We start from the raw sequence: 13,481 nt of genomic DNA, 5'->3' as shown, positions 1-13,481 counted from the left end.
GCTTTGTCAAATGAGTTTGAATGAGTGACGTCTCACTATTGTTTTTATTTTTGACCGTTCTCTATTAATATTACATTTAGGAATATACTCCATATAAAAAAGAACACCTGGGCAGAGATACACAAGTGTTTTTTTTTGTTTTGGATAAAAAAAAATGCAATATGGTGTACAGAAATCCTGGCATTTAAAAGGGCTATATTAATATATACAAAATAAATAAATAAAACATTTCATAATGTTAATTTGATCATTGGACCACAGGCTATGTTTTCTCATAATTTTGATTATTGTTATTTTTTTTTAATTCCTCACAACAGATCCTGTGTATAAAATACAAGAATGATTCATTTACAGGGTAATGACCATCAAGGGGTCACTGCAAATAAAACGTACAAGCAATATACAAGTGAGAATGAAACAATAACAGAGAAAACAAATCAATCTTAAAAATGATAAATGCATAGATAAAATCTTAACAACAGAGCAAGAAGCTACTGTATATCATACTTAGTTGGTTGACTGTGAAATATTCAGTTTGAGTGGATTATTATTGGGTCAGTATTTAATGCTCACAAGTGTCTGATTTTAAATTACACTGCAGTAGGAGTCCTTCCATAGTAAAGGACTAATATTTTTCAGTCATCTGTTTATCAGGTCTTGTTATACACTTTCATGTTAATGTCATAATGTCAAACAACATCAAAGCTGCTGATGTATGTTAATATACAGGAGAATTGTGTGTATAATTGTCTTTTTTGTTATACCACAGGTAAATAATGCAACAGCAAGAGTGATGACAAACAAAAAGGTGGCAAACCCCTACACAAATGGTAAGACATGTTTCAGCTGCAATAACACTTTTAATTACCCTTCTTTTTAATACACTTCACTGTCTGAAATCCCTCCTGCCAAGGAAGAAACATTTGACACACAGTGTAACCCTTCAAGTCCCTTTGTTCATTAAAGGATTTATAACCTAATCAAATTCCTTTAGTTGCATTGCCAACATTGTCACTGGTCCCCTAATCTGAATAATGCATCTAGTTTTTTTTTTATTACTTTATTTGGGTATATGCATATATTTGTTTAGTTTTATAAAATCTGGACTTACTTACCTGAATGGAAGTGATGCGATAGCAGGAAGAAGGAAGTGTAGACTTTCTTTTGCTACAGTGTGATACAGGGGCATCCCTTCATCATGCATAGTCTTTGCACTTCTCAAATCTTCCAATATCACTTAACCAGTACTTCCTTGTGCAGTCTGTGTATTAGTTTTAAACCTGTATATTTATATGTAATGATTCTGTAGCAATTGCCAGCGAGGATACAGATTTTGCTGAGGATTTCTCCAGGCTGCTCGGAGACAACAAGGAACATACATTCATGACGTTGCCCCATTCAAGTCAAGGTAATACCTTGGATCAGCACCTTTTCTGACTAAGGAAAAGTGAACATGCTGATGTTTATAATATAGACAGTAGAAATCTGTTCTGCCAATTGCTACAGAATTGTGACAAGCAAATGCAGCTTTATTTTAAAACTAAACTACAATGCACAAGCCACACAAATGTAGTGCATACTGATAAAACATGGGAGCTATCCTATTGTAGATTTATTTTTTACCTTGGGTAGCTGTATACAAAATATTCAGATGATTCTTTGCTATAACAAGGTTACAACTGTTCTTTAGGAGCCAGTACTGGGCGTTGTCCATGGTGCTGAATCATACAGCTACAGTATAGTAGATCCCATGGTGCTTATGTGGCAATGAGGTGCTGTACTGAACTGTGATTGGGCTCTATCTAATTTCAATCCAATGTTAAACAATCATGTTTATTATTATTATTATTATTATTATTATTATTATTATTATTATTATTATTATTATTATTACTGAATGTGGATCCCCTACTGAAATGGAGTAATTCCAATTTATTATATATTTTTTATATAGTATAATAAAATAGAATTATTTAGTATTTAAGAAAATATAACCTAATTTTGGCAAACAGCCATCCAAATTGCTGAACACAACAGGCAACCAGGTTGCAGAGATGGCTAGAAATGTAAAGCAGCGGGGGAGCAGTAACAGACTGAGCTAAGAAACACAAAAACGAATTAAAAGCATTTCTAAACAAATGAGTTTATCTGAGACTTCAAGGTTAAGAGTGATCCAATCAACATTTGTTCTTGGCTAATGCGTGTTACTTTGTGATACAAAGGTGAATTGTCTGCACAATGGTGGGGTGGAAGGGTAAGAGACTGCTGTCTCATGCTGAACGAGTTTCAGACTGGACAAGAGTAGGTTTTAAAAGTGTAGTTGTGTATATCGGGGACTAAATGGAAAAGCCACAACTCATTCTACACAAGGCCATCACAGGGGGCAGCTCTCAGAGTGATTTTCATTTACTGTGATCGGCGAGAAACGAAGCAGGGAATTAAAGTAGTGGACATGCTGCCTCCCTAACCCCCACCCAGAGAACCAGAGTTTAGCTCAGGAGACAATGGAGATTTACAAACCACATTCGTCACTGTCACACAACTAACTGGACACCAGTTACAGCAGCTTTCCTCTTTTTTTTGGTTTGTTTGTTCTCTTTTTTTGTTTTCTTTTTTCCCTTTAAAATAAAATAATCACTATATTTTATAGGAAAGCTACTGAATAGAATACAATGATTGAGATAACAGACTTGCTCCTCTGTCTCTCCTCTCCTGCAGGTTGGAAGTTGAACCCAGTGATGGGAGCTGTTTACGGCCCTGAGTTCTATGCAGGTAAAATGCTGTTGCCCACTTCAGAATTGTGCCTTTGGGTCAGATACAATTGGGGTCCTGAATAATTAGAAACTCCTGTAAAAAATTGCATACTGCAACAGTGTTGTGTCTGGAGGGCCCTTACTTGGGCTTCAGCTGCGCTTAGCTGTAAGACTACTAAGATACAGGTTTTTCTAAGCTTCTGGTGATGTTGAAACTTAACTTTTAGGAAAAAGGAGAACAAAATTAAATACATTTTGCAATAAACAAAAAACGGGTCCAATTTTTGAACTAGAATTAAATGAAATTAATAACAATAATAATGGGATACATGGTTATCAAAGGTTATCAACTCAGAACCCAGAAGTAGGTACAGATCAAGGGATCACTTTCTTGAACTAGGCCATTACCTTAATAAACTGTCATTAACCAGATTTTGTTTAGATAAATACATACATATAAATCAGAAATACTGCTATTACCTCACAGAATTTACCGGTACTAAAGAAAAGTAATACCGTGTGAAACCAGACAAAAAAATGTACCAAACAAAATCTGCGTCAATGTGTGTGGAAAGTAAGAACACATTTTAACACATCGCTCTCTTCACTGGACCAGCTGAGTTTTAGTTTAATATTCTCCACAGGTGTTTTTATTTTCACTTGCGATTTTATTACCATACCTTATACCAACCCCATGCATCTTAATGAGAGGGAAATGGTATTATTTCATTTGGAAGAAGTGCTGAGCACATCTCACCATTTTAACGGCTTTCCTTTTGCTCATTAGACTAAAATCTGTTCGTTCCGGGACAGCTTTACTGCAAGCCTCTAAATAACCGGCTGTGACAGAAATCAGTCATTTATCATTTTTATTTCTACCACCACCCCTCTCCCCACATATATACATGCACACCGACACACATTTTGCAACAGCGTCACATCAAATCACCTTAATGCAGTCCACCACTTCAGTTCCCTACTTTGCGAGCTGTGGGTATATGATTTATTGGGCACTAATCTTTCAAGTCATCTTAACACGCCGCTAAAGTTTGCCAAGCCTAAACGGCACCATATGTTTCTCAGTCCCCCAGAGAGAGCAAGCTACAAAGTATTAAACTATATATATATATATATATATATATATATATATATATATATATATATATATATAAAAAATACCAGCTTCCAGCCCCCCATTCCTCGGCAAGTTGTCGGTGGATTTATTCTGGAATAATTATGGCTAGATTTAATATACTTTGGGTAGGAATAAAATGGGATGTAAAGGCGATTAATCACTGTTTATCAGTCCTCGTTTCTGCGCGGGAGATCAGCGAAATTGGGCCCCATAAATCGTGTTGTGGTGACAGCACACTTCGTCTCCATTCATCCTGGTGCTACAGGTTTATTGTCCTCAAATCCCATTCAAGAGGATGACGGATGAGGCCCGGAGACTGCTTGCTTTTAACCTCTTCCAGGGAAGTCACAGTATCTGCCCTGAGTCCTAAACCAGGCAAGTGTTAGGAAGAGAGTTTAAGTCATTCCTTTCCCCCTGTTCAATGACAGAAGAACACAACCTGTGTTTGTGAAGCCACAAGAAGTTTTACTACTACTACAAATTCTTATGCTGAACTTTGATTTTGTAAGTTTAGGTGTTCTTGCGCTAAACCGCATCTTTATAATACACATTTTTATTCCAACCAGGTTATTCAAAGACTATAATATATAAGGGCAATTTAATTTAAGTTTTTTTTTCTCTACTACTTTTGTAACTTTACCAGTTTTGTTTTAATTTCATGAAAAAGGAAATGAAAAGTGTTGTGTTAACAAACAGTGCGAGTTTGTTTCACGCTACAAGTAAAGTACAATTGTAAATGTAATGTAGAATATTAGTGGCAGTGGTCTATAATGCACACAGAAAAGCACTGCAACCTGTTAGTGCCCCGGAACATTAACACAGTAACACTTGGCTGACCTGTTGGGGTGCTGGCACTCACTCGGGAGTTCAGATTGACACTGCTGTCCCTGTCAGACTGCGGTCTGAACCCTATCTAGACATTACAGCTCTGTGTGGCAGGAAATCTCCTAGTTTTGAATCAGGATGGGTTTCAAAGGTATGGCGTGTTACCTCCATCGAGGATACCCACAATCCTACACTATAAGAGTCAGGGTCCACTGTACTCATGAACTTATATTAATATCCACCTACTGTACCTGTTGTGTGAACAAACTCACTCTGGTCTTTATGTCATTGCTGCCCAGACAGTGTCATTAAAACCAATGTAATCCTATAGTAAATGAGACCTTACTACCTCATATACAGTACAAGAGCCTGTGTTTGGATTTAAGAGGGTAAAGCTTGTTAAGGAAGCACTAAAGCAAGACAGCCATGGAAATGGTGAACTCTAATTACCACCTTAATTCATGCAGATAGATCTTTTAATTGTTGGAGGATAAATTAAGGGGATAATTAAGCATCCTTCCCATGATTGGAGTCAGCTGTTTTTCAGCTGTCCCAATGCTCAGATTAACTGTTTATCTTTAAAATTCTATTACCATGATCTCGTCCAGATATTAAAAATAAAACAGCTTGAGGAGACAAATAGAATAATTGAGTGCTGCTAAAACCCCTTTTGAGTATACATAAGGTTCATGCTGCAGAAAGTTAAAATGCAGAAGAGTTTTTACTCTTTTGGGGGTAAACCTCTTGTGCCAAAAAATTCTCATAGAATTGACAGGCAACCTCATAGATTCCATGCCCAGCCACCTAAAGGTAGTCAAGAACAGGGCCAAGCTGATAATTCGGTATTGATTTTCTACACACGTAATGGCTACAGAAGCCATGATAAAAGTATGCTTTGAAACAGAGTTGTATAAAATTGTTTTGTCAGGCATCTGTATAAGCCCAGGTTGAATTTACTCACACTGTACATATAAATGCATTTTTTTCTTTTAATTAAAAGAGTAGAATGTTCAGACTGCATAATAATGTGACAGTGTATTTTATTTATTGGTTATTAGTGAAGTTCTTTACCTCATTAACCTATAATTCATTTCACGATTACTTGCACATATATCACAGACTATATAATACAAAAAAAAATAATCTATATTTCCAGTACAAATGAGATTGGAAGCTCTTCAGGGAAATAATTTCAATAGTCAAGAAAACATAAACAATAATACAGTCCAACACCTTTATAGCAGATGTAAAATAAGTAAGGTCTCCAAGCTCATAACAACAAGTCCAAACAGACAATAAGCTGTTATACCCCTAATTTGTGGTAAATGTCTCATGCAAATGGGTTCTATTATATTAATTCCCTGCCTACTGCTAATGGGCAGTAATCATAACAGGAAACCGCATTAACCTGACAGCATGTGAGATCTCTTCAATTCTCTCTATCTTCACTGAGGTTGACCAACAAGAAAGGAAGGTCAATGAGGTTTAGGTGTAGGAAATTAACAAAACTCTTTGGTTTCAGGCATCATTTCTCAGAACTGAAAGTATTCGAACATTAATTTAAATTAGGTTGCTGACACAGTAAATTTGATCAGCATTATAGGACTCAACCATCTGTCTTCAGGCTATGAAGCCATTCAGTCTGAGCTGCTGGTCCTGATTTAGTTTGTCTAATGGATAGCTGAAAAGTATTGAGCAAAGGGATGAAAGTTACGCTCACATTGCAAGCCATTCCAGGTTGTATTATGTGCTTTATTAGCCACAATGCACAGGTAACAATCACAGGTGTGTCTTAAGCAACTCATCCCAAAAGTTATTTACACAGATGGAACTGGACAAAACATTTACTTGAGTTAATATTATTTTCAGAAAGATGCGGACCTGTATCAGTCTTAAAAAAAGTGTACAGTAGATACTCCCTTTATCTAACAGGGCTTTAGCATCTTGAAACTCCCTGTAACAATTGCTGCTGGTTTCAAGCGGCCCTGTGCAAGTCTCTTTTTTTGGTACAGAATAGCAACAGTACAGTACAGACTAACCTTCACAATAACTACTACTCCAGGGAAGAACACTTGCTGTGTGGTCTAACGCTGCATTTTAACTCTCTCCCCAGTAACTGGCTTCCCCTATCCAACCACAGGGGCGGCAGTGGCATATAGAGGAGCCCACTTAAGAGGCCGGGGGCGTGCAGTGTACAACACGTTCCGTGCCGCACCTCCCCCCCCGCCCATCCCCACCTATGGAGCGTGAGTATCTTCAGAACACAAGCTTTATTCACACACACTCTCCACGGACTTGAGCTACATGTATTGACAGTGGAGAATTAGCCCGGGAACTTTGCCAGTACAATGCATGTAAAAATTGTTTTCATGACCCTAGGTGCACTGAATGATTTTTAAAATAGTACTACATCAGTCAAGACCAAAATGTAAGTTATTTCATGTTAGAATTTTTTATTTTTATATTTTAATTCTGTAGCCCCATTTTCAGTGCAATACTGGAAGCATACTAACTGTCAAGACATACACCTTTTATGCTTCATCATAAAATAATAATTAAACTTATATATTGCGCCTCCAAGTGGCGCATCCGGTAAAGGCGCTCCACGTGGAGTGCAGGATGCGTCCTATAGCCTGGAGGTCGCCGGTTCGAGTCCAGGCTATTCCACTGCCGACCGTGGGCGGGAGCTCCCGTGGGGCGGCGCACAATTGACCGAGCGCCACCCGGTGGGGGAGGGCTTAGATCGGCCAGGGTGTCCTCGGCTCACACCGCACCAGTGACCCTTGTGGTCTGGCCGGGCACCTGCGGGCTTGCCTGTAAGCTACCCAGAGCTGCGTTGTCCTCTGATGCTGTAGCTCTGGGCTGGCTGTATGGCGGGCCTGCAGAGTGAAAAGAAGCTGACGGCACATGCTTCGGAGGACAGCGTGTGTTCGTCTTCGCCACTCCCAAGTCAGCGCAGGGGTGGTAGTGGTGGACTGAGCCTAAATACAATTGGGCATTTCAAATTGGGAAAAAAACAGGGTAAAAATTAATTGCCAAAATATATATATTTAAAAAAAAAACGTATATATTGCATTGCATTTCTGTTTCTTTCCATAGAGTTGTTTATCAAGACGGATTTTATGGTGCAGAAATCTATGTAAGTACAGAACTGCTTCCTTCTTCCCCCCCCCCCCCCCCATGTAAAAAAAAAATACATAAATGAAGTGATTGGGATAAATATTCATGCCGTCTTTTATGTTTCTTATTGGATTGCTGTGCTGAAGCGATATCATTGCCTGGCTCCTCTTGATGAGCTCAGAAAGGTCTTGAGCAGTGAGTGGTGCCAAGGAGACTTTGCTACGGCTTGCATCTTTGATGCTGACTGAGATAGCGGAGTCTGCAATTAAGCAGATTCTGCTGGCTGGCCAAATGTGGAACCAATGAATCTTTACAAAAACAGGATTTTGTTCCAATCAGGTTCTGGATATATGGCAGCCTATTTTTACAAAGGTTACTTGGAAGTGCCCCTTTGTTTTAATGCAATTCCTTCATCTCTGGTATTGCCAGATATTCTGTAAGTACCCTGCTTGCTTGTATAGTTTCTAGCGGTGCCCCACATGCTGTATTTTCTCAAGTTTGCGTTGAAATCCTCGGGCTGTTTTGTCATTTAAGTTTTCATTTTCCTGTGCGCCCGCCCTCAGGGAAGTACTGATTCTGTATACGAGTCAAGCCAAGATTTGTTATAATACCATACATGTCAATTATATATTAACAAAAATAAATGAACTGTTCCTGCATGCACCTGTGTTGTACCCAGACCTTAATCACGGTAAATGGTTACATTTAAAATGTGAGATATAAAAACAATTTAGTGTTGTGTGTAATGTCGTACCTCATTTCAAAACAAGGTTTTTGAATGAATACTGTATTGCCTTTAACTTACAGCACTTATCTCTGCAATGAACAATTAATATGTGGATATCATATCGCCAAACACCTAGAGGTGAAACCACAGCCCTGTCACTGGTGCACTAATCTCCTTGAAGACTGATGTCAATCTTCTCTTTTACCTATCAAGTTGTAAAACAATGGCTCTTGAGTCAAATCTAATAGTGGCAGCCTGCCAGGTGCCCCACATTCATTAAAAACTCGACACATTCATTAAAAACGTGTTAATCACAGCCGTGCCAGTGGGAACAGAAACTGGAGGCGTCATACCACCCCCTCCTCTCTCCCTTGACCAAACTAACACCCCCCACTACTAACCTTCGCTGGGAAAACCCTCTTTAACCATCCCAGACATAGAGGGGGAGGGTTCTGTAATATACAGTGCTCATCAAGAACACAGTGTTTGGCTTTAATTAAAAAGGAAAGACAAAATGTAAGAATCAGATGTGCTAATATACAGCATATGTACATTAGGGCTCACTCTTATGATTGGGCTCACAACCCCCGATTGGCACTCAACTGCCATATCTTTATAGAGTCTATTTTAAAAAGGGATATTGCAGTCTCTACACCTTCCAGCATACCATTACAATTTCAGTAACCCTAACCATTGTATGATTAGTGCGAAAAAATACAATATTCTCATCGCGTTTTTGCCTTTTATTGGTCGTATCAGAGATGTAATATTAGATTTTTTTTATGGGTGTTGTCTCAATGAGTTCACTCCTGGTAAAATAAATACTGTGCATAGGATTAAAAAACAATTTTGTATATGAAGTTAAAGGCAAACGTAAAGGTTTTATCATAAAAAATGACAAAAGAAAATAAATCAAAACCATCCATCAATCAGAATGCATTAAAGTTGCTGTTTTGTTTGCAGGGTGGGTACGCAGCTTATAGATATGCTCAGCCAGCCACCGCCGCGGCAGCAGCTGCCTACAGCGACAGGTAAGAGTCCTGCTCAGACAACTCAAGAGAGGCTCCTGCACTGGGGATAAACTGATCAAATCCAGTTCAATTACAGACTACTCTGAAAAATCTCAACTCTCGTCCCTACTCTATTACGATATATAGTATACTGATTCCATGTGTGAGCCAAGCCAAGATCTACGGTTACCGTCTGTAATTCTAGCATCTGTGAGCATGTGCTGGATTGTGTTTTGTAAACCAGGTGCAATGGAAACTATCCAGAAACCAACTAAATTCCTATTAGGCACCAACAAACCAGCGAGTTACTGGAAATCCTGGCAGAACGTGGCAACAAACAAGCTGTAGACCAAGGCTGTTGAGAGAAAATGGGAGAAACTTTATTCAGATTTGCACGTGGTATTTTTTGCTGCATCACTATTGCAGATCACAATCACCTGCTGAAATAATTCCGACACTTTGGATCACCGTCTAAACCTATAGTCCCTCTGTGTATATAAATCGGAAGACTTGGCAGTTTTGCTAATGCAAGCTTTGGCTTTTAGCCCATAGGGTTTGGGTTGTGTCGTTTGGCGCGCAATCAGTGATTTATCTGAAACTTCTAGAGCTCTGTCAGGCTGGATCACGGCAGCTTGGGATCTAATCTCGAAGAGATTGAGCATGTCAGCTCTGATAACGTACGCCATGCCTCGAAGCCTGAAGATCCAGATAATGTGAGATTTATCAGAACTCACGGCAGCTCAAATTATGAGCAACGGATATCCGTGCACACAAAATTGGATAGCAGCATTATTCTTAGAGTTATTTTATTCTTGCATTTTCTTTTTCTTTTCCTCCCGTACTGTTTTAAAGTAATTGTATTTTTTTATTTGGAATAATAGTGTATTTTCTTGCCTATGGATTTGCAAAGCCACTTGCCATTAAACTGACTCTGAGCTGTGCTTTTTTTAATTCCAAGAGTTTTTCCAGCAGAAATATCTTACACAATTTACAGAGACCGGAACACACGATCCTCTGGGTTCTGCATATGAAAACATGCATTTTAAAACAGTGGAATTTTTTTAATTTGATTTTATTGAATGTGTGTTTTAATTTTGGACAAGATACAAGGATTTTTTTTTTTTTTTTATGAAAACTGAAATGCAACTAGAGTTTGTTCTTTTTAGCAGAATAGAATAAAGATGCCTTCTGTATTCAGACACATTATTAAAATGGTAATCACTTGCACCCTTTGCTATGAAGTAACTCAAATGTTTACTGCACACCAATGAAATTAGGGGGGTGGTGCCTCAGCACACTCTTGCCAATATAATAACTACGAGAACAAGAAAAAGTAACTTGATTTTCAAATTTAATGGCACAGGACTGGCCACTTTAATGTTTTAATCCAAGACGACAAAACAAAATTCAATCTGATATTATTTTACTGTATAATAAAGACGTTTGGGTCCAAAATCTCTTCTTTTTTTACATTTCTCTTCCCCTTGTTCATTTTCTGCCCTTAGTCCTTGGCTGCGAGAACCTTATCTGCTCCCTACAGACCCTCATTTGCAAGCCTGAGTTTGAAAATAAATAAATAAATAATACAAATCTTGTCCCGACTTAGAGGGAAATTGGAAGGATTAGTTCCAAACCACCAACAATGAAAAGATTCAGTAGTAGTTGTCACATTGCAGCAACAGTAAACAACAAATGTGCAGGCATAAACTGGTGAGAGGACCACACACATACACAAACACAAAGACTCACACACACTTTCAAAGCCAGTGAAATGCTGGCCAAGTTGAATTAGATTTTCTGCTTACATACTATACCGTGGGTGTGTTTACCATACATATTTGTTCCCCTTGAGAAGAAATACTGAAATTCTCTTTAAAAAAAAAAGGATAATAAAATTATAGTTTTCATTCACCAGACGTCACTAGCTAGGCACAAATACAATTAGAATTAAAGGTAGGCAAGTTAGCCGTGTTCAGTTTATCATCACATGTAATGTGTACTTTTTATATTTGAATTTTCAGATAAAAGTAATCCAGACTGCATAATTTGTTTTTTCTTCTTTTATTGATTATTTTGCTGGAACTGTAATGTGCATGCCAAGTTAAAATGCCATTACAATAAACTGTGACTACTACAAGTGGCACTGTGTGCTATACAAATATCCCATTAAAACTGAATGAAGGGGAATACATGGTAATATTACAAGTTGCTCTTACTACTATCCCATCTCTTTCCCTGAGAACATGTTGAAACCAAGAATCCTCTTTTAATTTCAGTTATGGCAGAGTCTATGCAACAGCCGACCCCTATCATCACACAATTGGACCAGCTGCCGCATACAGTGTTGGAACTTTGGTAAGTTAATACATTTAAAAACAAACAGCTACTACGTTTAAAAAAAAAAAAAAAAAAACTGTAAAGCGGAGACAATATCAGTGTGTTAACAAGTTTTTAGTTTTGTTTTTTTTATTTCGATAACATGATATTTTTAATACTGGATTTATATAACATTTAAAAATGTGTGCGATTTATTTAGTGAATGCAACATCCCAGTACGTGAAGCTTTTTGCTGAAGATCTGCTTATTAATAAAATGCTCTTCAAAAAATATATGCAATATTTTAGGGGGCAAATATATTAGGGCGCCTCTGTTGTAGTAACCTAGTAAAATAATTGGTCCTTTAAATAAGCATTTTGAAAGTGTATGGCATTTCAGTAAATAGTGTAATGACATTCACTTTACAATAAGTAGACGTTGTTTGTATAAGGTTTGAAATTAGGCTGTTTTGCACATATGTGAACTCTACTATGAACTAATTTTTTCATTAGAATTCAATAGGAAAGTGTACCAACTGAATACAACCTGTTTGACTGGCAGTATTTTCAGGTAGTGCTTGAGCCATTGTTAGGGTTGCCCACTGTAGTAAATGTTGGCCACTAAAACAAGGTAAATGACAAGGTGTTTTTTGACAAGGTGTTTGTTTTTTGATAAATGTTTTTTTGTTTGTTTGTTTTGTTTTTTTACACCAGTGAAAATACAGGATTGCAGTTAAACTGTTAATGTTAGTTTTTAGCTAGCTTGTGCAGCTAACATCAAAGATGAAAAAAAAATGCAAAATTTGAAAAAAAAAAAAAAGCATGTGAATTTCTTTAAGATTAATGACCATCACGCGAGTGCAGCGGTGTGCCGTGGGAGATTAAAGAGAGAGGGAAAAAAAAAAGATTCCATCGCACCCCACCTCCCCTACCCAGGACAAGCGCTCTCCTTTAGACAAACGATTTGAATTTGCCGAGCCAACATTCGTGTGATTTCTTTTTTTTTTTTTTTTTTAAATCCCCGGTGCAGCTGCTAGCTAAAAGCTTTCATTAAGACAATTTTCTTTCCTCTTCATTTACTTAATTAAAACTGTGGCCTCTGTTGCTAAAGTTTTGATTATTATTTTTTTTTAATTGTCTTCCCTTTCTTCTGCTGCAGTTTCCCCAACCCCAAACAAAAGGCAAGGTTTCTTCTGCACCTCTAAAAAGATCAAGTTTTCCCCCTGGGTTGCATGGGATAATGAGGAGGCTGAATTGGTAGTGAATACGTGATGCTAGTACAGTATGTACTACTGTGCAACACCATTATAGATGTTAGGAAAGTACACTTGAAAAAGAGGACTGATTTCATTTTAATTCTTTAATTCTTCATATTTAATTAATAGTTCCTTAAGAAAATGTAATTTTTTTTTTAATTAAAAAAAAAAGTTAAATAATGAGTTCCTTAGAGGTTGCAAAAAAATCTTTTTGCAGTTTTGAACGCACTGAAATTGTAAATGTTTGCTACTGTTATACAATTTTTGCTGAACCAAAAGTTCTCCCTTCTCCATAAATTGAGGAGAATATAGCCTTTGAAGATTTCTCGTTAGCCATGGA

The 13,481-nt window shown here is 37.6% G+C and overlaps 1 protein-coding gene across 13 annotated transcripts in view; it reads left to right on the top strand.

Moving 5' to 3' along the window:
- LOC117424593 (RNA binding protein fox-1 homolog 3-like) overlaps nt 1-13,481 on the top strand; it is a 330,577-nt gene that overhangs the window by 305,245 nt on the left and 11,851 nt on the right. For 7 of the 13 annotated variants that reach the window (XM_034041102.3, XM_034041099.3, XM_034041100.3 and 4 more), the window contains 7 exons: nt 770-830; nt 1,310-1,408; nt 2,719-2,772; nt 6,827-6,959; nt 7,813-7,852; nt 9,524-9,591; nt 11,847-11,925. In XM_034041102.3, coding sequence (XP_033896993.1) covers nt 770-830; nt 1,310-1,408; nt 2,719-2,772; nt 6,827-6,959; nt 7,813-7,852; nt 9,524-9,591; nt 11,847-11,925 — 534 coding nt within the window. Of the gene's footprint in view, nt 1-769; nt 831-1,309; nt 1,409-2,718; nt 2,773-6,826; nt 6,960-7,812; nt 7,853-9,523; nt 9,596-11,846; nt 11,926-13,481 lie in introns of those variants that run through there. The other 6 variants (XM_034041103.3, XM_034041101.3, XM_034041097.3 and 3 more) reach the window with 2 other exon arrangements.

Source organism: Acipenser ruthenus, chromosome 19, assembly GCF_902713425.1.
Source record: "Acipenser ruthenus chromosome 19, fAciRut3.2 maternal haplotype, whole genome shotgun sequence".
NCBI lineage: Eukaryota > Metazoa > Chordata > Actinopteri > Acipenseriformes > Acipenseridae > Acipenser > Acipenser ruthenus.
This window is presented reverse-complemented; position numbering and strand designations above follow the sequence as displayed.